The following is a 26,073-nucleotide window of genomic DNA, read 5'->3' on the forward strand; positions in this document are numbered from 1 at the left end:
TGGGGAAAATTTGGAAAAAAAGCCTAAAAAAAGCAAAAAAATACCCAGGAGCAAAGAATCTCTTCAGTTGATCACTGACTCCAAGCCGACTGACCACAGCGAGAGGATCCAGCCTCTGTGCAGTTATTTCTGTTGATTTATACTCTGTCTGTTCCTGTCACAGTGTGTTTTTCATTTCCTGTATCATTGCCTTTTTCCCTCTTGCCTCTCTGAACTTTGATTTGCAGCATCTTCTCAAATTTGATGCCTTGCCTCCACTTTTTAGTTTAAAATCCTCTCTGTGTCATTCATTACTTAGATCACAAGAACACCTACCAGGCTTCGGATAGAGACCGTTCCAATGGTACAGATCCCACTTTCCACAGTACTAGTGCCAATGCCCCACAAACTAAAACCCATTTCTCCACAGCAGTCTTTGAGTGACTTATTCATCTCTTCATTTCTCTTCAATCTTTCCTCTCATGCCTCCATTTTACAGCCTTCTTGCCGCTGCACCCATCTTGCCACCATCTCCCCCACAAACCTCTTGTAGTCTCCTTCTCCTGTCACACATTTAGAGATTTTCCTTACCTTCACATTATTCTTACCTTAGCTCCCATCTTGCAGCCTGCTTCGACCATAAGACATAAGAGCAGAAATTAGGCCCTTGAGCCCATTAAGTCTGCTCTGCCATTCAATCATGACTGATAAGTTTCTTAATCCAATTCTCCTGCTTTCTCTCCATAACCCTTGATCCCCTTGACAATCAAGAACCTATCTATCTCCGTCTTAACCATACTTAAACATACCTGGCCTCCAATGCCTTCTGTGGCAATAAATTCCATAGATTTACCACTCTCTGGCTGAAAAAGTTTCTCCGTATCTCCGTTCTAAAGGGTCTTCCCTTTACTCTAAGGCTGTGCCCTTGGGTCCTAGTCTCTCCTGCCAATGGAAACATCTTCCTAACATCCACTCTGTCCAGGCTGTTCAGTATTCTGCAAGCTTCAATTAGAACCCCCCTCATTCATCTCCTGTCACTCCCATCTTGCAGCCTCCTCCTCCCATCATGCAGCCTCCTTTGCCCCCCCAAACACTTATCTTGCTACCTCCATCCCCACAATCATCCTGCAGCTGCTACCTCCGCTCACCTTCACCTCCTCTCTTTCCACCATCCCTCAATGTCCTTTTTCTGCCTGCTTTTCTTCCCACACCCTTTTGCATCCTCAGCAGATGGATGACTTTGGACCCAGCAGACAGAACTCACGGATCAAACAGAACGATCAAGATCCTGTCCTCATGAAAAAATGGCCACCAATGCCAACCTAGGCTAAAGGTGGCTCCAATTTCCGGCCTTAGCCAAAGGTGACTCCGATGAGTCGCTCACTTAATGTTCCAACGCCCCATTGTTCACAGCTTGTTTCTCTCCTGTGTTTGTTGCTGTGAATCTAGCACAAGAGAAAACTGCCCTGTGAAGAGAGGAGAGCCTCCTCACTATTTCATAGAATTATAGAATTCCTACAGTGTGGAAGCAGGCCATTCAGTCCATTGAGTCCACACCTACTCTTCGAAGAGCATTCCATCCAGACCCACTCCCTATCCCTGTAACCCTGCATTTCTCATGGCTAATTCACCTAGCCAGCACATCTCTGGACACTATTGGCAATTTAGAATGGCCAATCTACCTAACCTGTACATCTTTGGACTGTGGGAAGAAACCGGAGCACCCAGAGGAAACCGACGCAGACGTGGGGAGAATGTATAAACTCCACACAGATTGTTGCCCAAAGGTGGAATCATACCTGGGCCTCTGACACCGTGAGGCAGCAGTGCTAACCACTGAGCCACTGCGCTGCCCACAAATTTCCTTAATTCTATTATGAAATGACTTTTTTTTGATTGATTGTCCCTGTGGATGGATTTTCCGGGTGATTTGAGGATGTTTATGGGTGGATTATCCTACTACCTTGTGTATTTTGACTGCTGGACTATGGAAAAAAGAAAAGAAAAGAAGAAAATCCAACATCAGTGCTAGGGCTTCAAATATTTGCAATCTATACCAGTGACTTAGATAAAAGGACTGAATGTACGACTGCTGATGATGCAAGGATATCTTACGGACCAGACAAAGCCCTCTCAAATTATATTAAGCTGAAAGCCTAGACCCTTACTTTTTCTTATTTTAAAGGAATGTGTAAGGTGTTGCATTCCAGATGCAATTCGATTGGTCAAATTACTCAACGTTAAGCAAAATACAAACAAAATAAAATAAAAACAAAACTCTGTAACTCTACCAAAATGCTTAACAAAGTCATAAATATATTAATTACTTCTAACTAACTATTCCATTATGGTAACATCCCATAAACCACACCCTTCGCAAAGGCAAATTCAGTAAGACAGATTGCCTCAAGCAATTCTAGCAGCAGAAAGAGAACCACAGCTTTTAGCTTAACAGAGAGAGGAATAAGAGCTTCCACATCCAACTTCAAGACACCAGCAACTATAGAAAGCTAAAACTAAAAATCCTGGCTCTGTGGGAGCTTGTGCCCACACATTCAAGCTGCTTCTATTGTTGCAACTTTAAAAAAATCCCCAAGGCCTCACTAGCTATTTACTTTAAGAGCTTTGAGCAGACTGGTCATCACCTCTGTCTCAACCTTCCTTCATTGATAAAATACAAATCTTAAAGCTATAGTATTGTCACAGATAAGTAGGAGAATAAATTGTGAAGAGGTCATAAATTTGCAAAAGGATGTAGATAGGTTAAGTTAATGACCAAAACTTAGACAGGTTGAGTACAACATGGAAAATGTAAGGTTGTCCACATTGGCAGGCGAATAGTAAAACAGTACATTATTGAAATGAAGAGCATGTGCAGAACTTACAAAGTTCTTACAAAGGTATACAGATGTCCTGGTACATAAATCACAAAAAATAATCTGGAGGTATAGCAAATGATTAGCAAGGCAAATGGAACGATACTGTTTATTGCAAGAGTATTCGAATGTAGAAAGAGGGAAGTTTTGCTGCAGTTGTACAGGGCATTTGTGGGCCCACACATGGAATACTGTGTGCAGTTTTGATTTCCTTACTTAAAAAATGATAACTGCATCAGAAGCAGTTCAGAGAAGGGGGGAAGGTGATGGCCTAGTGGTATTATCGCTGGACTGTTAATCTAGAGACCCAGATAACATCCTGGGGACCTGGGTTCAAATCCCACCACAACAGGCAGTGGAATTTGAGTTCACTAAAATATCTGGAATTAGGAATCTAATGATGACTCTGAACCCATTGTCTGAAAAACCCATCTGGTTCACTAATTCTCTTTAGAGAAGAAAACTGCCATCCTTACCTGGTCTGGTCTACATGTGACTCCAGATCCACAGTAATGCAGTTGACTCTTAAACTGCCCTCTGGGCAAATAGGGACAGGCAGTATATGCTGTCTGGCCAGTGACACCCTCATCTGTAAAGGAATATATAAAATAAAAAACTTGACCGATTCCTGGGATGATAGGGTTTTCATATGAGGCAAGGTTGGTCAGTATTGATCTTCATCTGTTAAAGATTAGAAGAATGAAAGGTGAAATATAACAGACCTTGAAGAGTCTCCCATTTGAGACTGTTAGCATATTCTTACTGTGCAAAGTTCAGTGTCCAGAAAGCAGTGGAAGCAGGGAGATTGAATATTTAAGTGAGCTGGATAGATTCTTGATTAGCAAGGGAGTGAAAGGTTATCGTGGATAAGCAGGGCAGTTCTGTTGAGGCCTCCATCAGATCAGCCATGATATTGTTGATGATAGAGCAGGCTTCAAGGGCCAAATGACCTACCTCTATTCCTAATTTGTATGTTTGCAAACTGAATTTCATATAATGGTTTGTTCACTCACATGATAAGGTTGTTGACTGCAAATCACATTCTGTTGAAAATCAACCCAATTGTTGAGTGAATTAAATACTTAATCTACCTTCTATGTCACTGCTCATTACAATTTAAATTCAAAATATTTATAAGAAGGATCTTTTTCCTTCAATCAGCGTATATCTCTGGAAAAGGGAATCCTGCCCTACTAGTCAATGCTGTCCCTGTGCCTGTATAAGAAAGGGCATCATGAATGCATCTACATTCTCTGATTTCCCCAAAGTGTTTTCTCAGCTGTCAGCCACGGGACCACTGGATATCTGGGGCAAGTGCATTACCCGATGTGTCCCAAATTCAAATGCTGGAATATGTAGCAGAATGGATTTTCCTTATTTAAATTTATTTATTATATACTCAGTGATTTAATATTAGGAACATTTTGTGCTGTTGGACCCAACAGACTGAAGTGAGGGGCGATGCATAGAAGATGGGAGTGAGTGTTTTGTTTCCACTTTGTCTGGATCTAATGACAAAAGCAGAAAATGCTGGAGAAACTCAGCCAGTCTGGTAGGATCTCTGGAAAGAGAAATGGAGTTAACGATTCGAATCTGATGACGCCTCTTCAGAATACCCACCTTCCCTGAAATATATGTGGGAGAGGTCTTGAATATTGACACAACTAATTTGAATATCACATTAGAGATTCGAGATACACAGATGTATCAAAAGCATTTAAAATACAAAATATACATAGGAGATAGCAAGAACTGCAGATGTGGAGTCAGAGACAACACAGTATGGAGCTGGGGGAACACAGCAGGTCAGGCAGCATCAGAGAAGTAGAAAATTTGACATTTCAGGTCGGGTGAATTCTATCTTCAGGCCATTGGGCTGTAGGCTCCCGAAGCAGAATATGAGGTGGCATTCCTCCAGTTTGCGTGTGGCACTGGAGGAGGCCCAGGATGGACATATCATCAAGGGAGTGGGAGGAGGAGTTAAAATGGTTGGCGGCCGGAAGGTGGTGTTATCACTTACAGAGAGCAGATGCTCCACAAAATGGTCCCTGAGTCTGCATTTGGTCTCACCGACGTAGAGGAGGCGACATTAGGAGCAACAGATATAATAGCCCCGGTTGGAGAATGTACAGGTGAACCCCTGTTGGATATGAAAAGTTTGCTTTGGGCCTTGGATGAAGGTGAGGGAGGAGGTGTAGGGGCAGTTATAGCACTTTCTGTGGTTGCAGGGAAAGGTGATAGGTGTGGTGGGGTTAGTGGGGAGTGTGGAGCGGATGAGGGAGCCGCAGAGTGAAAGGTCCCTACGAAAGGCCAATGGGGTGGGGAGGGAAATATCTCTTTGGCATGGGGTCGGATTGTATGTGGCGGAAGTGGTGGAGAATGATATGCTGGATGCGGAGGTTGGTTGGATAGTATGTGAGGACCAGGGGGGATTCTGTATTTATTTTTGTTGCGGGGGGTAAGGGTTTGAGGGCAGAAGTGTGGAAAATACAAAAGATACGGTTGAGGTTATTTTTTGATCACTGGAGGGGGAAGTTGTGGCCCTTGAAGTAGGAGGACATTTGGGATGTCCGGGAGTAGAAAGCTCCATCTTGGGAGCAGATGCAGCAGAGGCAGAGGAATTGGGAGTAAGGGATTGCATTTTTGCAGGAGGGTGGGTGAGAGGAGGTGTAATCCAGATAGGTATGGGAGTCGGTGGGCTTGAAGTAGATGTTGGTGTTGAGGCGGTTACCAGAGATGGAGACAGAGAGGTCCAGGAAGGGGAGGGAGGGAGGCATCGCAGATGGTCCAGGTGAATTTGAGGTTGGGATGAAAGGTGTTAGTAAAGTTGATAAACTGATCAAGTTCCACATGGGAGCACAAGGCAACACTAACACAGTCATCAATGTAAAGGAGGAAGAGGCGAGGGATGGTGCTGGTGTAACGGCGGAAAATGGACTGCTTCACGTATCCTACGAAGAGGCAGGTGTAGCTTGGACCCATACGGGTGCTCATAGCCTCCCTTTCAGTTTGTAGGAAGTGGAAGGAGTTAATGGAGAAGTTGTTCAAGGTAAGGACAAGTTAAATGGATGAGAGTGTCGGTGGAGGGAGACTGGTTGGGCCTGCAGGAAAGGAAGAAGCGGAGGGCTTTTAGGCCATCTGCGTGGGGGATACAAGTGTACAGGGGTTGGATGTACATCGTGAAAATGAGGTTTTGAGGGTCAGGAAATTGGAAGTCTTGGAGGAGGTGGAGGGTGCACGTGGTGTCCTGGACATAGTTGAGGAGTACCTGGACCAGGGAGGAAAAGACAGAGTCATGGTAATTGGAGGTAAGTTCAGTGGGGCAGGAGCAGGCAGAACAATGGGTTGGCCGGGACAGTCAGTACGTAATTAGTTTTGAAAAAAATGCGCGAATACCTAGGAAACCAACAAGCGGGGAGCGTAGTTTAAGTGAAAGGACAGGTTATGTACATTCTTTTCTACTGTCACATAGGTTGTAACAGATATTAAAAGCATTTCGGTATTGTTTCCCTTCACATGTGAGTACTTGCCTTCGAGTTGTTTAAATTCCATGGCGTCCACAACAAAAAATATGAATTTCTATATCTATATCTTAACAATGGGTAAGCATTACTTTGTTTATGACCCAAATTAATATGATTTCACATAGCCGATATCTGCTAAAATTCCCTTGTATTTTGCTTGTATTCATTTTAACAAGCAGCTAACCCCTGATCTGTACCTTCCTTTGAGCACCCAAAACTTTCAGATTTTTTTCATGCTGATCTGTGACTATACAACATTGTACTTTATTTGCCATTTGATTTACGAGGATATACTATTTTAACAAGTACTAGTCGTTTTCATCTTATGGTTTACTGAGTAATATTCTCTCATGTATTTGAACAATGAATATCTCATCCTGACTTATTGGGAGAGGATTATAGAGTGGGGGTCAATAACTACATAATTGCAGTACTGGTTTAGTTCCAAATGTTGTATTTATTTAATATTTGACTTGTTGTATCATATGAAAGTAATGTGTTGCATTTATTAAACCAACATTACAAGAAATAAGAAATGAACAAAAATTAATCTGTTTATTGTCCGCTATTTAAATGGGCAACCACATACATTCGTCAAACAGATTGCACTTGATTTATTTTGTAATGCAATCGTATAATGCTACAAGTCAGATGCACTTTGTCGATATTGCAAGATATTCAAGTACATTTTTGGTTGAGAACCCATTACAGAAACACTTGTGCTGAGTCTTTTTTTTGTAAATAACAGACTGTTTTTAGAAATGTGAAGTGAGACATTGAAATAGAGTTATGAAGTCTAAGGGCAGACGTGCTAATGCCGTGAGAGTGCTAGCATTGCCGCCATAGCAGCTCTGACTTCATCTCTGCACATATGAACAGTTGATCCCTGTAGTCATATATAGCAGTAAACATTAATAACTTAACAGTCTGCAGACAGCGCTGAAGATATGGAGCATTATTGAAGGATGGAATAGAGCAGGTGGCACTTTAATATGTTTAGTGTCATGGTTGACTCTGAAGACTAGTAGAATGAAATTACTTGAGGTTGGAAAGATTTAGGAAGTGAACTCATTTTGCTGTGCTAAGGAAATGCTACTGATCAGGCTCTCTGTGTCCCTTTTCTAGGTTGGAAAATATTAACCCTGAAGAAAATGACATGGTAAGCCATTCTCAAAGGAGATTTTTTAATGTCAGTCTTATATCTTAGAGGCTTAAGCACAATTGAGTAGGTTTCCAGAGCTAAGAAGTGGGAAAAGATAAATTTGACACACTAATAATGTGTGTCTCAGATGTTCCAGAAAAATGGACTAATTCTGTTCAGTGTACTACTTGTGCGCAACCACCAATTGCACAAAAAGAGCCAAATAAAACCTATTTAAAAATTCATGAATAACAGCCATAAATGTTATTGATAGACATTACAGGAATTACTGAACCGAATCAACAATGCAAATACGAGGAGATCTATTGACAAGAATGAAGATTTAATTGTGGATCGAATACACAAAGCCAGAGAGCGAAAGAAGAAAATCACTGCTGAAGAAATTAATGCAGTTATTGAGGAGAGAGATTATGCTTTGGGAAGAGTAAGTATATTTAGTCCACTTTCAACCAACTACCTTTTTCCTGACAATTTTGTCGTCTAGCAAACATTAATTTTACAAAGCAATATGTACATCTCAGAGAACAATATCAACATATGCATAGTTTAAATTCTAATCTAAAATTTGAAATTAATTTTCAGAATACTGCCTCAATTATCTTCCATTCATAATTTCATTGCCTTCAAAACAATAATGGAAGATGCTTTGATTGAAGAGCACATATTTTAGTATTGCTATGAAACTTTGGACAGTGTTGTGAACTTGGTTGCAATGGGTGTCCACTATACTTAGGATTTTCCCCATGCCTAATGAGGCGTAGATCCAGTATTCATCCTATTCCAGTCAAATATTTTCAGGGCTGGACATTATGCTGCAATGCCACACTTCCCAGGTCACACAAGGCATGGTGAAATGCTGCAGGACACTTCACTAAGGAGAGATAAGGTGGACTAGTCTTCAATTGAAGTTCAGCTTAGACCCCAGGGGAAGAAAAAATCTTTGATAAAAAATCTTTGCCACATCATACAAAAGATCAAGGGGCTCTGGAAATTACTATTCTGTATTGATCAGGATTTGAATGTTCCAGTCCAGGTAGGCACCAGAGATGTGCCCACATAGGCACATTGGTCACTCCATGTAGATTTTGTGCCCTCCTAACACAGTCAGACCTAGAGACACAAACAGATGTAATCTTGATGTAACTACAAGGATTGTATTCCAAGGATTTTTAGGGCCATAATATATTGATATTTAGGTCATTTTTACTTCACCTATCCTAGTCTGAATTTGCCTTTGTAAATTCCAAAGTAATTTATTAGATCACTGAAAAGCAGGCAAAATTGTTGGATTCTGTGTGAAAACAAATATTTAAATCTAACCTCAAATATTTGAAATTTCATAGTGCATTCATATTTCTTTCTGTCAAAACACAAGTGAAATATTGACACCTAGCAACTTGAATTTTATACAGCTACATCTTGAGCTCTATCTATTTACAACAGTTAACAGATATATCCCACAATACTTCTTGTTTTCATTTGTTTAGGTGTCATTCCAAGCAGCAGAAAAGAACAATACTCAATCTGTTAGCATTTATATTTTTACTGCTGGGGCAGTAAGTGATAATTTAGTTTTTGTCAGATTTGTCAAAATATTAATATGACTGCACTTCCTCAGGTGGGGTCACAAGTTGAAACTTTGGTGTTGTGAAGTCTGGGACAGCAGTGATTGTCATGGAGTTCTGACCAAGTTATAACCGCTGTTTGTCCTGCTTTTTCAGTTTTCTCTAATGGTTTGTGCCAATTTTCAAGCTTTGTAATAGGATCACAGAGAGAAAAGATTTGGGAAGCACTGCAGTAGAGATTGTGGAATGGAGGACAACACAGATCAAAAACCAACTTTGTGTTTATTTTAACAATCTGCTTCTCCTTTAATGTAAGTGGCTCATGCACAAAGCAATTACGCATCCAAATATTCAAATATCTCTGTCCAGTGAAGGTCAACGGTGACCTGTGCTCCTCCACAGCCCACTGTAGATTTTTTTTGGCTTCTATCTCCCTATATTTGGCTGAATACCAAAATAGAAACCTGTTAACTCTCAGAAAATTATATAGACTTAAAAATGATTGTAGTTCCCCTGATCGAATACTATTTAAAGAATGAAACAACAAGACCTTTTCTTTTCATGGAAGTAATAGGAATGCCCATAGTAGTACATGTTTTCATCTATGTGCAATCTATGACTTGTGTGAGTGTAAACTGTAAGTTTGTGGGAATTTTACCATTCTGTAATACAGGTGCTGAGAGTCTTTCGAGAAATTCACAAAGGGACTACCTTTGGCAAGCAACGCATTCTTTGCTTGTTTACTGCATTTATGCACAACTGATTAGTTTATGATATTGCTTTCATCAGCCTCATCCTGATGTACCCTTGAGTCAAAAAGTTTGAAAACTGTTATGATTTCCACAGACACTTGGCGGTGCAATATCTTTGGCAGAAGTGATCTTCTAAATAGGTTTCAAATTCTCAAATAACTTGTATAAGGTTTCCCTCATTAAGTGCTGCCTCTGAAGATGTACATTTTGATAGTCAGTATTTGTTATGAGAGAGAGATTGCTTGTGAGTGATTTCTAAATACCTCTAGTGCTTCCTAATCTGTTTCCCCAAGGAAAGTGTGGTCATAATGACACCTGGTTGAGTGCAAATTTGTAAATTGTTCCAACATGCATCAATAGCAGGTATTAAGAGCAAAAGAGATTTCTGGTCATGTATGTTATGGAAAGAAAATTGAATCTTTACCAGATCTTCAGACCTCAATCCTCAATATAATGGGCCCTACCCTTTGGACCCAACTTTTTATAATGCACACTGCCCAACCATACTTGCCACCAGCACACAATAGGACAGACATGTGCTTACTATACCTATTTTCTGACCTGATTTCCTCTGAGGAGAATCTGGCCTCTTTCCCTGGTCACCCTCCTAGCTTTCTCACTGATCCTTCCTCTATTGTGCAGCCTCATTTCTAAGCTTTCCAAAGGGACTGGGAGGCAGAGGGCATAGTCACAGTGAGAGGAAGGAGTCGGATATGATAATATGGTAGTTATATGGTCATGGGTGGGTACTGGATAGTGTCATGGTGGGGTTATGGAATGTTAGGGTGCAGGAGAGCTCAGGAATGGGAAGGTCAGGACCAGAAGAGGCATGAGTGGGTTGACAGGAGCTTGTGGGAAAGCAATTATGTCTTTGTATATTACAATAGGTTAAATGGTTATGAGATGAGGATGTTTTCGATAACATGGGGAAAGAAATAACAAGACAATTTATGGAGGAGGATGGAGTATCTTCAAAGGAACAGGGGAGCTCTGAAGGTGCAATGTCACTTTGGGTAAGTTAATCACACCAATAAACCATCATCATCATTGGGGGTCCTTGCAGATGCACTTCCACACTGAGTGGGTCTATGGGTGGCTATACAGATTGAGGCTTTGTTACAGTGGGGCAGAAAGTAGTTGTGGGAATGGGAAGGTGGGGTATTGGTATGACAACGTGCTCCTTATGCTGTTTTCGCTTGGCTTTCGCTTTTTCCCGATGGCAAGTCTTGAGGTGTTTGCCTTCCTGGATGCTCTTCTTTCGCTTTGGATGGTCTTGGGCCAGTGATTCCCAGGTGCCTGTGGGAATGCTACACTTCGCCAGTGAAACCTTGAGGGATCACTGAAGTGCTTTCTCTGTCCACCTGGGGCTTGCCTGCCATTTCGGAGATGGGAGCAGAGCACCTGCTTGGGGTGTCTTGTGTCGGTCATGCGGATGACATGCCCAACCCATCGTAGCCAATCAAGGGTTGTCAGTGCCTCGATGCTGGGAATGTTGACTTGATTGAGGACGCTGGTATTGCTGCGTCTTTCTTCCCAGCAGATTTGCAGGATCTTACGCAGACAGAATTGGTGATACTGCTGCAGCACTTTGAGGTGTCTGCTGTAGACAGTCCACATGCCAGATGCATAAATGAGGGCAGGAACCATCACAGCTATGTAAACATGAGCTTGGTACCAGATCTGATGTTTTTGTCCTTGTACACTCTTTTCCTTAGGCAGCTGAAGTTTGCGCTAGCACACTGGATGTGGTGCTGGTACCGTTAAACCATTAGGTATCTTGAAACACAGACCAGATGAATAGGCAATGACCAGAGTTCAAGGACTGTCTTTTATGGTGAGAGGAGGTAATGTTGGAACATTTGGTCTGACAAAACCTGCTTCATCAGGAGTCAAATGGATGGAGAGCAATACTCAGCTGAGCTCTCCCCTCTTTGATCAAGCACCCAAGAAAACAGCATTGTTCCATGGCACAGATTTCCATTTTAGTGAGATACCATCCAGGACAGGAGCTCCAGTAAAGTGAGTATTAATTGGCATCTCCTGTTGTCCCAAGCAAGGGCAGGGTGAATGTTTGAAGATTGTGGTGACTACAAGGGCCTGGGTGTGGAATGGCAATATACTCCAGTCTAGAATCTCCAGTTTCCCGGTGGGCTGTCTTGGTTTTCATTACCTCAGTCAATGCGCAATTTCTGCGGACATGTGGATATATGAATAAGATGACCAGTGAACTCTCACCTTTCAGGCGGTCTTCACCATGGTGAATAATGTAGAGTGAGATGAGGCCAAGGGACTACTGAGGGTAGGTCTAGGGCTTAGCATTGGTTTAAAGTATTGAGGATGGATGAGAAGCCTGAAGGAATATGCTAACATATAAATGAATGCAATTTGTTCACATATCCTAAGAGCATATGAAATTGGAATAATCATACCTCAGGCCTGCGCAACACTTGCTCAGACAACCCTGCCCTGTACAGGTCATGGACTAGCTAAGAAGGGACCAGTACCAAGAGACTCCAACCAGGGGAAATATCCTTCCTACCTTCACCCTGAAGAGCACAGCATCTACAACTGAAATAGCCTGCTGACTGCTGCCCCTGACTTTAAATGTGGTAGCTTTAGGTGGCCATCCTGATGGAGGGGGAAACCCTAGAATCCCCTGGCCCCCTAGATGTATGACCTGCTGGAGGTGATGGAGTCACTGATGGGGTTGGAGATGGTTGACTGACAGGGCTCCTCAAGAATGTTCTGAGATGAAGCTCAGATACCTGCCTGCCATTAATGCTTCCCCATTCTAATTATGTAGTCTCCAAGCCAGAAATGAAAACCTTTTGGAAGTTGAGGCCCAGGTCTGAATTGGAATGGCATAGTTTTTGAATTAAACTTGATCTGTATCCTTGGGAATGCCTTAATATTTTCCAGGATGAGGTACTCCTCACTGGAAACCTGTGTATATTGTAAAATGATTGCATGAATCACTCCTCATGAACAAGCTCCTTGCCATAAATGAATAATCCATAAGCTCTTCAGCATGGAAATGTTTCGATGTGATCTATTGTTTCTGCCCTTCTACAGCAAAATTTATTTCCTTCTTTCTTCACTAAAAATATTCAAGTCATCTTTAATCATTAATTTCTGTGAGGTTGATTCATCGAGCTGGTGACTCTTTTCCATGAAGGCTATGATACATGCGAGTGAGATGGCTCAGAATGATGCCCCTACTGCTAAGAATAAGCATGTAGGAATCCCTACACACAACTCAAGACAAAAATTTTCAAGAATTGGCTGAGAGTGTACTGTCAGTGCCAATAAATTGAGTTCCAAATAGCTGAAGGGCTGATAACTTGCTTGTTCACATCTTCTGTTCCCTCAAATGCCACAAATTAATTTAATTTTTAACACAGAAAATAGGACCAGGAGTAGACCATTTACCCATTTGATCCTGCTCTGCATTTTAAGTGCTATAGTACATTGATTTAACATTTGGTCTTATTACTCCATAATTGAGGTTCAGAAATATTTGACACCCTAAATAGAAAAAGATCCCCTCTGATGGCTGTGAGCATTTTAATTGGTATTCATTTGGCAGTTCACATCCAATTATAGTACATTTCTGTTCACACAACAAAGTTGACCATAATTTGCTCAAATCAACTGTCTTTTGGAGCTGTAGAAGTACTGAGCATGAGATGTAAGGGGGGAAATGTTGCTCAGGAAAGTGATGGAATTCTTGGGTACAACAATCAGCTTATTTATTTTGTTTGCCATATAATGAGCTGTTAATACAGCAGGGATGAAAACTAAATATGCAGAACCACGAAGCAACGGCACCAGTACCTAATAAATATCACTGGCTCACTTGTTTGCCAAAATAATTAGCTAAAAATGTACTTACTGTACCTTGTACAAATAAAGCTGCTGTTGGAGGCAATTTGTAAAGTGGTAGTGCAGGAACCTGCAGTTTCTGGAAACATCATAAAGTGAACATGTGCTGACATTTGATAACTGGTTCATTGGTTGAGTTATAATCCCGTTCTGATCAATTCACTAGAGTTTGTTTGATTGCTTCTGGGAGTCTGAAAAATATTAAGAGTTCTCTTCATGGAAATTTGTCTTGTTCTTTTATACCTCCCTGGGAGATAAATAGATGAGAAAAATGTTCATGACAATGAAAATTGTACATCATCTGTTGGAGGCACTGTGCCCAGTGGACCATGTGGCATTTTCTTGCTCCACAATTATGTTCTTGCATTTCATGTCTTGATCTGGTGAGCTAGTTCTGTATAACAATTATGCTTTTAATTTGAAATTAGTGCTATTTCTAATATTGATGAGCTCTGAATCACCTGACAATGTAGAGAGCTTGGAGTGTGAGTTGCTCCATATTGTGTTAATTGGCTGAATGTTAAAAAAAGAAATATGGTGACAATGACTATGGAACACATCTTGAATCAAGCTAAACCCACCTGGCTCAATATAGTGCTTCATTTTAAAGTTAAATGCATTAACTCATGAGTATGGAAATGAAATATCAGCATGTGCATTGTATCACCAAAGATCAGCTCAGGAGGGACATTAGGGAAGCAAAATAGCAAAACGAATCATCTACCTGATCTCTTGGCAGGAGACTGTTTCTTATGGCATACATTCTTACATTTCAAAATGAAGTAAGTGCATTCTCAGAGTTTTCTTTTGCTTCAATAAAGGACACTTTTCAAGTTTTAAGTGCAATTATGTTTCTTGGTTGAATCATGTACTTGCCTAATATGTTAAAAAAAATACAGTGCTAGTGCTCAATGCTGCATTATTGTTTTTTTTTTCCTCCCTTAATAAATGTGACATGATGTGTTAAAGGACACAGTTAAGGTAATTTTATAGAGTACTAAAATATAAACCTTTGTGCAGCTAAATGCTTAGAGAAGTTGGCATCTGGTAAAAAGCATTCCTTCAATTAAAATGCAAATAAAGTAGGCATCTTGTGCTTTGGGACTCCTGCTAGGAACAGACTGTAGAATTTCACCTTTTTGTTGACATTTATGTAATTTGGAATAGATCAGAGGAATAGTTATACAAAATATTTTAGATTCTCTATTTGAGTATATGTTATTTAACAAGCAGATTAAAGCATTGTGAAACAAATTTTGAAGCATTTATCTATTTTTATCACTGAAACTGAAAAAAAACTGTATTCAATACTTGCAAGATATTTTAATTAATGTCAGATGACTTGTATCAATAACTAGGCTATGCTAAAATGTTCCTGAATTAACTCAAACATAAATTTCACCAGTTTGAACATTTAAAATGTTGCTTGATGTACAGCCGTTATATTTTCATGTTGTCATCTTCATCATCTGTACTCTGGAGACAAGACAGGTCCTTAGTTCATAATCTTCTCCATATCTCACATCTATGCCAACCTGTTCATTTACAATAACTCCCTTCAATTTTCAAGCCATTCAGCATTGATTTTCTCTTCCTTTCTCTCCCTGTTTTTCCATGAAATCTTCTCTGTAATTTGAATTTACTCCTTTTCATGTATACAGCTAAAATTTAATATTGTCCAAATTATTCTCTTTTAACCACTGGAAGTTGATGTTTAGAAGGTAACATTGCATTTGTAAATGTTAACTTCCTTCTGAATTCCTTAAAGTTGCTCCAGCCTCCCTTTGAACTCTTGAGTGCTCATAAAACAATTTGTTCCACAATCCAAGTCAATTTAGATCTTTCAAATTTGGTGATTTTTTTTGTTGTTTATTTCTATGGTAAAGCCTTTAAACTGGTTAACATCATACATTAGTTGACTTGGAAAAGCCATCAGTTCTAACGTACTGGAAAGCAGCTCCGTTTTCAAGTGTTTGCCGGGAAATAAATTCCAAACAAACTTCCTTTAAAATAAAAGCTGAGACTAGAAATTCAGTATCTAGCAGCATCTGTGGAGAGAGAAAGAGTATTAATGCTGCCTGTTGATGACCTTGCAACACTGTCTTTTGGTCTGCTATAAACTCTTCTCTAACTGTTGGATCGATAGCATTCTGATAGTGGTCTGAGACTAACTCAGATTGTTTACAGCCTCTGTATCATATTTGATCTGTAGGTGGCGTTAGAACTCTCATTGATGTCTCATTATTTTTGTTTTATTCTTTTATCAATATTGGTTGGAACTCTGAACTGGGAACTGGGAACTATGAGCTAAAGATGACTTTTGGACTGTGAGTAACATTTAAAAGAAAAACAAACCAAACAAGCTTTGTTTTATTTGTGAGGCCAGGCCTGGAGGTAAGGCCACCATTAAGACTGCTTATTTCAACCTCTAACATCTCCTGAGTTCACCTCTATTTCAGTACATGTGCTGCCGAAATCCTCATCAGTATGCTTGTTTTTATAAAATTGTGTATTCCAACTCTGTTTAAATTCCCAATCCTTCCCTTCCGACACTTGTGGTCAATGAAAACACAGCTGATGCCTGTGTCCTAATTTGCACCAAGTTCTCTTTTCCTATCACCCTACATTACTTAACTAATTTTTTATTTCAAGGAATTTGAACTTTTTTTCAAATTTCTCCATGGACCCAATCTTGATCTCTCAGTTCCTTCAACCACTCAAATATATTTGTACACCCCTAATTTTGTTTCCTTAAGCATCATTGATTTAATTGATGTATCATCGGTAGTCTTACTTGATGCCGAACTCTGGAATTAATTTCCTAAAAACCTGAGCTAGTCTTTCTTCCTTGAGGAAATTCCTTAAGAAGTAACTTTTTGAACAAGCCGTTGATGATCTCCTGTAATATCCCCTCATATGGCTTGGTGTCAAATTTCTGATTATAATGCTGCTGTAAAGTGCCTGAGGATATTTCATTATGGTAAAGCCACCATGCAAACACAAGTTGTTGTTGATTTTAGAAGCGATAAAGGAACACAATGATGAAATAGCAGCCCAAATTCTTCCCAATTTTACTTTTTGGTGGCATCAACGGAGAAAATAATTGACCAGAGTGTGCAATAGTCTGGCTGTTTGTGTCTGTTAAACATGAATTTGTCCCTCCAATATGTGAACAAAGTTTTGCTTTGCTGTTAATGTTCGAAGAAGTGTAATTTTTTTTAGCAGTCTTGTGAATTCCAGCAACAATTTGATTTGCTCAAATCTGTTTTATTCCCATGCAAAAATCAAAAGTAGTGCAATATTTAATTGCACCTAAAGCCTAAATCAGAACATGTCATCTGCTTTTCTCAATGAAGTCATGTTACTCATTCAAAAATGTAAAAAATACATAGATCTGTTTTTACTGTCATCCTCAACATGTTTTTGATAATCTTAATTTCAGTTCCCAAAATGAACAAAATTTCTTTAAAATATTTTGTGGCATCAATATAACATTGTCGGACCCTGTCCTTTGCTAATGAGTCAACGATAACTTTCTTTTTCTGGAGTTGGCGTTTAGCCAACCAGTACTATTTGAGATTCTAGCTTGAGGGTGTAATGCATTTCATATTCTACTGATGCTTTGTTTTAAATGCACAAAAACGTTCTGTATTAGCTTTAGGGGGTTATTAAGTCCCTGGGGTGGCCAGGTACTATTGTAAAACCTTGTACCTGTGTAGCTATGCTTTTCAGTGTATCTGGTCCACAACTTCAGCTTGTAGTCTGAACAGCACTATTGCAGAATGCCCTTGTGTTGCTGAAATGAACCCTTAACGGTCCAACGTTCTGACTAATATGCCAAGAGGGAATTACTTGATTCATCCCATTAGCTTCTTTGCATTTCCAACAGTGGGAATGTGCTGTAAGAGAGAAGAACATGATATTTGTTGATCTTAAGATGCAAATATTTACTTAAATTCCAATTTAAGTTATTTGCTAAAAATAGATACCTTGATACAATGTCTTTATACAAATGTGTGGAAGTTTTAGCCATTCTCAAATAAATGTTCAGAGTGTAGCTTCCATTTATGAGATTCAAGAAGTGTAGTGTTCCAAAGATCAAAGTGGTTCTTAGCATGATGGGGTGAATGATTGAATTCAACAAGGTTGTTGACACCTTCACTGGCTAGTTTGGAGGCTATGCTGATTCAATCGTGTGAATCTCAAGGAATTCTTCTGGTCTACGTACATTGTTACTTGATATTATAGACATCATCTTGTCCAATTTCCTTTGCTGACAGAACTTGCGTTCATTACTGGATTACAAGTCAGAGCTTGGAAAAAATACCAGTGCAGTTTTGAAAGGTGATCAATTTGGCATGCTTTCAATAATAGGAAACAAGTGCAATCAAAGGGAAAAGGACAGTTAGTGTGAAGTATCATTTATTTTTCAACCAGAAAAGACTTCCAAAAAATGTATCAGGAAAACGCAAAATCAGGCAGGATCTTCTGTTACTGAGTAGAAGTTCGGCAACACTTCTGATTGTGGGTGAGTTGCTTTCCTCATGATTAATTGGTTGTCAGCTCATCATATACACAGGCATTATATAAAGACCACATTGTTGTCCATGCTTTGGACACTTAAGCCAATTTATGTATTCAAAACAGTTTACCCAAGCACTCTTGTCATCGAGGCAGACAAAGGGACACAGAATTTAATTTTCAGTTCAGCTCGATTTTATGAACAAAATATTCCTTTGTTTATATAAATAAAGTGAGCATTTCCCAAATTCCCACAATATTTACTCTCTGTCTAACTCTATCTGAGAAAGGAGATTGTAGTCATTGTAATGAGGTCAGCCAGGTGGACGTTATGGAATATGTGTTCCTTGATTGGGGCTGTCATTCTGTTCCATTCAAGGAGCCCTGGCTGACAGATATAAACAGGAGTGTCAAGGTTTCTGTTGAGTTGGCTCTGAGGATGCTGAATCAGTGTCAAGGATGCTTCACGTGTAAATAAAGGGTGACTTGGTGATGGGATACCAATCTCTGTGGAGTTATTTCAGTAGCAATGTGATAAAAATACACTACTGAAGAAATCGGCCTGCAACAGTTGCCTTTGAGTTGGGTTAAGCATTTCTGGCATCATGCCATTATTTGGGAAGCTTCACTCATTCAGTCCTGCCATTGAAGACTGGGCTGATTTTTGTGGAAAGAATGCGTTATTTTGTCTGGGCAAATGACATTGGGACAGATGAAAAGCAATGAGTAATTCTCCTGACAGATTGTGGACCCGCAGTTTTTTTTGATTATTAGGAGCCTTTATTTAACTGAGGTACCAGACGTTTAAACCTCTCAACGGTTGACAGATTTAGTTAAGAAATATTACAACCCCAAGGCTCCTCTAATTCTGAAACGCTATGGGTTTTTCTTGGTAGTTTGAGAACCAGGGGAATCCATGTCGGGAACTTTAACGAGGTTATGATGACAGGCAGAGGCATGTGACTTTGGTTTAACCCTTAATGAGATGCTGCGGGATTACTAATGTAACCATGCAAGAGTGCCTACTAGTTGAAACCCAACTAAACTTCAAATAGGCACTACAACTGGCTTTATCATTAGAAAATGCAGCAAGTGCGGCACCTGAGCTACAGGGTATACCAATAGAAGTGGACAGCATCACCATCACGCTGACTGAGCTTGGGGGACACCACTTAAATGAAGGCAATTGCATGGCCTCACTCAGGACGTATACTGAACAGAGGGACTCTAGGTCAGTCCACAGCAAGGTCACAAAATAAAGCCTAGGTTTGGCCAAACTGTGAACATTTCCTTCAGGATTTGAGCTGGCAAGCCATTGTAGTTGCTGGCAGTATGTGGACTGGAGAAACCAAAAGAGTCCCCCAGGGCTGAATTGGATAAGAGAGCTCATAGGCCAGTATCCAGGAGAGTATGCACCCTGGAAAGTCCATTTACGTCTGGTTTGGAACAGTTAAATTGCTTAGCAACACCAAAATGGCCACCCAGTTGTAATAGAGGTTGATACAAATATGGCTATCAGTGATTGCAGAGCGCGTCTTTAACAAAATTCACTCTTGGCTAGACTGAGAACCTACACCAGAGAACCTTTATAGATTAAGGGTCTCATGAGAAGCAACTGGTTCAGTTACCACGGATTGTCGTAAAAGGCTCAGACGCAAGCGTCAGAGATAGTAAGAACTGCAAATGCTGGAGTCAGAGATAACACAGTCTGGAGCTGGAGGAACACAACAGGCCAGGCAGCATCAGAGGAGCAGGAAAGTTGATATCTTGAGCCGGGACCCTTCTTTAGAAATGGGAAGGGCGAGGGAGCTCAGAAATAAATAGAGAAGGGTAGGGCTGGGGAAGGGAGGTGGGATGGTGAAAGGTGCGTGCAGGTAGGGAGTAATGGGGTTTGGTCAGTGAGGTGGGAGGGGTGGATAGGTGGGGGAGAAGATGGACAGGTTGTGTCAGGTCAAGGAGGCCGGGATGAGCGGGAGGGTTGCTCGTGGGATGAGGCTGGGGGTGGAAGATTTTGAAACTGGTAAAATTTAGGCCACTGGGCTGTAGGCTCCCGAAGCAGAATATAAGGTGCTGCTCCTCCAGTTTCCAGTGACATTGTGGCACCATCCCACCTACCTTCCCCAGCCCCACCCCTCCTCTCTCTATTTATTTCTGAGCTCCTTTCCCCCTCCCCATTTCTGAAGAAGGGTTCTGACTGGAAACGTCAGCTTTCCTACTTCTCTGATGCTGCCTGGCCTGCTGTGTTCCTCCAGTTTCACACTGTTATCTCAGACCCAAGTCTGTTGGGGCAAAATTGGTTGAGAAAGATTCAACTTGATGGGCTCAACACTTTTTGATTAGAAAATAGCTGCCTATGTGAAGTCCGATTTAAATACCCCAGAGCTTTTCAGGAAGGTTGAGGAACTATCAAAAAGCCAAGGCCACCTTGCATGTTGACCAGGATGCAAGTCTGTGATTTTGCAAGGCCTGCCCAGTGCCATTGGTCTTAGGTGCAAAAGTAGAAGCAGAAATCAGGAGGCTGGAAAGCGAAGGAATCATCAAAACAGGACATTTTGTGGAATGGGAGGCACTAGTCATACCGACTGTGAAACCTGACAGCTTGTTTTGCCTTTGTGGGGATTTTAAACAAAAGGTAAACTGCTTTTCGCAGCTGGATAAAGAGGACTTATACGGAAAGCTGGCAGGAGTGTTGTCCTTCACCAAGCTGGACACGAACCATATGTACCTGCAGTTAGAGTTAGATGAGGATTCGCAGAGATATGCTACAATTAATGCCCCTAAGGGTGTGTATCAATATACAAGACTGCCTTTTAGGGTATCATCAGCCTCTGCAATTTTTCAGCAAACGATGGAGAGCATTTTACTAGGTCTACTCCAGGTCGCCATTCATCTGGATGACGTGCTAGTAATAGGGAAGACCAATAAAGAGCATTAAGAGTACTTGGGCATAGTCCTTAGACATTTTCCCAAGGTGGGTAAATGCCTTAAAAGGGACAAATGTGTGTTCCAGGCATGTTAAGTTATTTCCTTGAGCTGCAGAGTTGATAGGACCATGTTATATCTGTTGGAACATAAAGTGAGGGCGATCACAGATGTCCCAGTTCCTATGTCTGTACCGAAGTTTAGGTCTTTCCTTAGACTGGTGAATTATTATGGAAAATTCATATGTAACCAGGCCTCCATCCTGGCACTCTTATCTGCTATTGAAAAAAGGCTAGCAATGGAGATGGTCTCATAGCCACTAGGGGGAAGTGAAGAAAAAGCTGTCATCATCTAAGATGTTGGAACACTATGATCCCGTGAGATATGATGCTGACGTACGATGCATTCCCGTATGGTATCGTACATATAATACAAATGGAGAGGAACCTCAGTCGCGTATGCTTCCCATACTTTGGCTGATGCAGAGCGCAAGTAATCCCAGATAGAGAAGGAAGGTTTGATAGGCATCTTTGGTGTGAAAAAGTTCCGCCAATACCTTTATAGATGTAAATTTGTAATAATAACGGACCACAAACCCCTGCTTGGGCTACTAAAGGGGACAAGGCCATGCCAAACATAGTTTCAGTTCGAGTTCAGCGGTGGCTCTCATTCTAAGTGCAATTACAAGTACAGTATACACCACCCATATCTGAGGCTGAGTCAGAGTAACCAGACCCAGTATGAAAACACCCCAGGAGAATCTACAAGAAAAAGAACAGGCCTCCATCCTCAGACTTAGAAGGGAAGGATGTAGTGATTGTAATGAGGTCAGCCAGGTTGACCTTATAGACTCAGTTCCCTGATTGGGGCTGTTAATCTGGTCCAAATTGGGGAGCCCTGGCTGACAGATATAAATAGGAGTGTCAGGGGTTCTGTTAGCTCTTACAACTAGTACACGGGTAATTGAAGGGTGATTTGGTGAGTAGATACTGGCCTCTGTGAAGTTATTTCAAATATTACCTGCAACGGTCCATGTTTTTGAGCTGGACTGTTGGAATCTCCTTTCACTCTGATATAAGGCTGGCTCTCTTCCACGAAGGTGGTTCTTACAGGTATGAGCATACCTTCCCCGGGTCTTCTTGGGTTGCTGCATGGCTTTGTGCCACAAGTCTTGCTGCGAGTCTTTGCCAAGGGGTGGCTTCCAGGTGTTTGTTTTTAATTCCCTTCACCCTGGACCTCCCAGAATGGGGTTCATGAGCAGGGTTGAAAGCATTAATGTGCTCACGCCCAACACCCTTCACTATTGCCATGCCGGCGGGGTGTAGCATGCATGTCTTCAGGCACAGGCTGGAAGTCAAGATGCTAGAAAGGCTGATCAATACTTAGAGTCATAGAGTCTTAAGAGTCCTACAGCACGGAGAAAGGCCCTTTGCTCCAAACAGGTTTGTGCCTACCAAAATGTCCATCCATGCTAATCCCATTTCCCTGCACTTGGCCCATATCCTTCTAAACCTTTCCTATCAATGTATTTGTCCAAATGCCTTGTAAATGCACCCACCTTGACCACTTGCACTGGCAGTTCATTTCATGTGCGTACCATCCTCTGTGCAAAAACAGTTGCCCCTCAGGTTCCCATTTATTCTTTCCCCTCTTAGCTTAAATTGATGCCCTCTAGTCCTCTATTCCTCAACCCTGGGAAAAAGACTGAGTGCATTCACTCTATCCAGGCCTCTTATGATCTTATACACTTCTATGAGATCGCCCCTCAGTCTCCTATGCTCTGAAGAAAAAAGTCCTAGCATGTCCAACCTCTCCCTCTAACTCAGTCCCTTGAGTTCTGGCAACATGCTTGTAAATTTCTTCTGCACTCTTCCAATTTAATAACATCCTTCCTATAGCAAGGTGACCAAAACTGAACACAGTACTCCAAGTGTGGCCCCACCAACATCATATACAACTGCACCATAACTTCCCAACTTCTATGCTCAATACCCTGACTGATGAAGGCCAGTATGCCAAAAGCCTTCTTCACTGCCCTATCTACCTGTAACTCCATTTTCAAGTTCCCAAGTCTTCATGTCATTCTCCACGGTAAGCATTCATTGAGGACCTCATCCCTCTCTTGTGGTTCGACACATATATATCCACTTTGGTCCTTGAGGGGTCCTATTCTTTTTCTAGTTATTCTTTTTTCCTTTAACATACTTAAAGAATCTCTTTGGATTCACCCTAATCTTCTCCGCTAAAGCTGTCTCATGCCCCCTTTTTGCCCTCCTGATTTCTTTCTTCAGTAAACTACTGTATCCCCTGCATATCTCCAGGGATTCCCTCGATCCCAGCTGCCTATTCCTGAGCCATGCTGCCTTCTTTTTTCTGGTCAAAGCCTCAATATCTCTTGTCATCCAGCGTTCCCTACTCCTGCCAACCTTGCCTTTCACCCTCACAGGAACATGTAGACCTTGCACTCAGCTATCACACCTTTAAAGGCATCCCACTTCACAGAGGTCCCTTTGCCTACAAACAAGCTACTCCAGTCAACCCCTGCGAGCTCCTGTCTAATTCCATCAAAATTTGCCTTGCCCCAATTTAGAACTTGAACCTGTGGACCAGTTTTGTCTTTTTCCATAACCATAATAGAACTTTGATCACTGGCCCATAGTTGTTCTTCAACAAATAACCACTAGGCTAGTTTTAACTCATTTCGCCCGAGCCTTTGTGATTCCTTTGACCTTTCCACTGTTCTGTGTAACTGATAGCTGCAGGCTGTTCAATTTAGTTTGGCTAATTTTCTGTCAGGCCCAATGTCTCCAGCTGTGGGTCCCACCTATTTATCCCTTGAAGCATCTAGCCAGACTAAGATTATACGCTCAGACCATGTTCTTATGCAGGTACATATCAAGTCACCTATGAATAGCCTAACTCCATGAGTATCTTGGTTCCCCATTGTACGTAGACAACAATATCCTATCCACTAACTGTCTTCTTTATGCATATCAATAAGCTTGACAGTCTTAGATACAAATAACTTAATACATAACTTGAGAATTAGCCACTATTTATATATACTGGTGCGCCCTCAAGCCTCTTTGACAATTAGCAGCACTCAATAGAGTAAAATTCGTACAGTGCACCAATTAAGAGAGTCTTTTCACGTTGCAGCCTGGGTTAATTAATTTCTTGGCTCCCACTGTAGGAGCATAGAGTCCATAGTTAGTTTCTGGATGAGTTCCTTCTTCCAGCAGACAAATTTAACCATGAGGATGGTGAGGTAGATCAAAGCAAACAGGATGAACAACACAGTCAACTGTGATAGGAGACATATCCATGGATGTAAACACATGTTTGAGCCCAGGCCCAGAGGTCATCCCACCAATTAGTCACTTTGATTCCCTGATATGCTTTGGATTTGCTCTGCCTGCTGAATAACACTAGCAAAAACTTTTATGTGCATTTGTAGGGCGGGCAATGATCTATTAGTGTTTTCGCTAGATTATTAATCCATCAATTCAGCTAATGTTCTGGCGACCTGGGTTCGAATTCCGATGGTGGAATCTGAATTCAATAATAAAGAAAATTGGGAATTAAGAGTCCACTGATGACCATGAAAGCATTGTTGATTGTCGCAAAACCCATCTGGTTCACTAATATTCTTCAGGGAAGGAATTGTGTCATCTTCACTTGCTCTGGCCTACATGTGACTCCAGACCCACAGCAATGTGGTTGACTCTCAATTGCCCTCTGAAATGGCCAAGCAAGCCACTCAGTTATATCAGTCGCTACATAGTCTCAAAGGCGCTTCATCTGGCATCAACCTAGGCAACGGAAAAGTCAATGGCAGAAACAGCCCTGTTAACCCTGCAAAGACCTCCTTTCTAACATATAGGGGCTGACTAACAACAGGGGCTAGTATCAAAATTGGGAGAGCTGTCTCACAGACTGGTCAAGCAACAGCTGGACATAGTCATTCTCACAGAATCATACCTTACATACAGTGTCCTAGATGCCACTATCACCATCCATGGATATGTCTTGTCCCACCAGCAAGACAGACTCAGCAGAAGTGGCGGCACAATGCTATACAGTCGGTAGGAGTTGCTCTGGGAGTCCTCAACATTAACTTGGAACTCTGTGAAGTGCCATGGCTTCAGGCTAAACATGGGCAAGGAAACCTGATTATCATGTACCATCCTCTTTCGGCTGATGAATTGGAATTCCTCCGTATTGAGCAGCACTGAGGACAGCAATGGAACAAAATGTACTCTGAGTGGATATGTCATTATCCGCCACCTAGAATGGCTTGACAACAGTACTACTGATCAAGCTGGTTGGCTCCTAAAACACACAGCTGCTAGACTGGATCTGCAGCAGGCAGTGAGGGAACCAACAAGAGCAAAAAATATATTTGACCTCATCCTTACCAATTTGTCAGCTACAAATGCATCTATCTATTACGGTATCGGTAAGAGTGATCATCACTCAGTCCTTGTGGAGACAAAGTCCCGCCTTCACATTGAGAATAACCTCCATAGTGTTGTATGGCACTATCACCATGCTAAATGGGACAGACTTCGAACAGATCTAGCAGTTCAATGCTGGGCAACCATGAAGCACTATTGACCATCAACAGCCGCAGAATCTCCAGCACAATTTGCAACCTCCTGACCTGGCATATCCCCCACCCAACCATTATCATCAAGCCAGTGGATCAACCCTGGTTCAATGGAGAATTCAGGAGGGCATGTCAGGACCAGCACCAGGCATATCTGAACATACATCCAACAGATGAAGCTGCCAAACAGGGCTACTTAGATACCAAACAGCACAAGCAGCAAGTGATAGAGCTAAGCAATCCCACAAGCAATGGATCAGATCTAAGCTCTGCAGACCTGT

At 41.4% G+C, this 26,073-nt stretch overlaps 1 protein-coding gene across 2 annotated transcripts in view; it reads left to right on the forward strand.

The window, feature by feature from the left end:
- The window catches only part of mipol1 (mirror-image polydactyly 1), a 334,335-nt gene that overhangs the window by 154,891 nt on the left and 153,371 nt on the right, over positions 1-26,073 (forward strand). For both annotated transcript variants that reach the window (XR_007262721.1, XM_048600410.1), the window contains exons 5-6: positions 7,505-7,538; positions 7,795-7,965. Coding sequence is in view for 1 of the 2 variants with exons in the window: in XM_048600410.1 (XP_048456367.1) it covers positions 7,505-7,538; positions 7,795-7,965 (205 nt within the window). In the remaining variant the exon portion in view is untranslated. The remainder of the gene's footprint in view (positions 1-7,504; positions 7,539-7,794; positions 7,966-26,073) is intronic.

Source organism: Rhincodon typus, chromosome 8 (assembly GCF_021869965.1).
Source record: "Rhincodon typus isolate 14 chromosome 8, sRhiTyp1.1, whole genome shotgun sequence".
NCBI lineage: Eukaryota > Metazoa > Chordata > Chondrichthyes > Orectolobiformes > Rhincodontidae > Rhincodon > Rhincodon typus.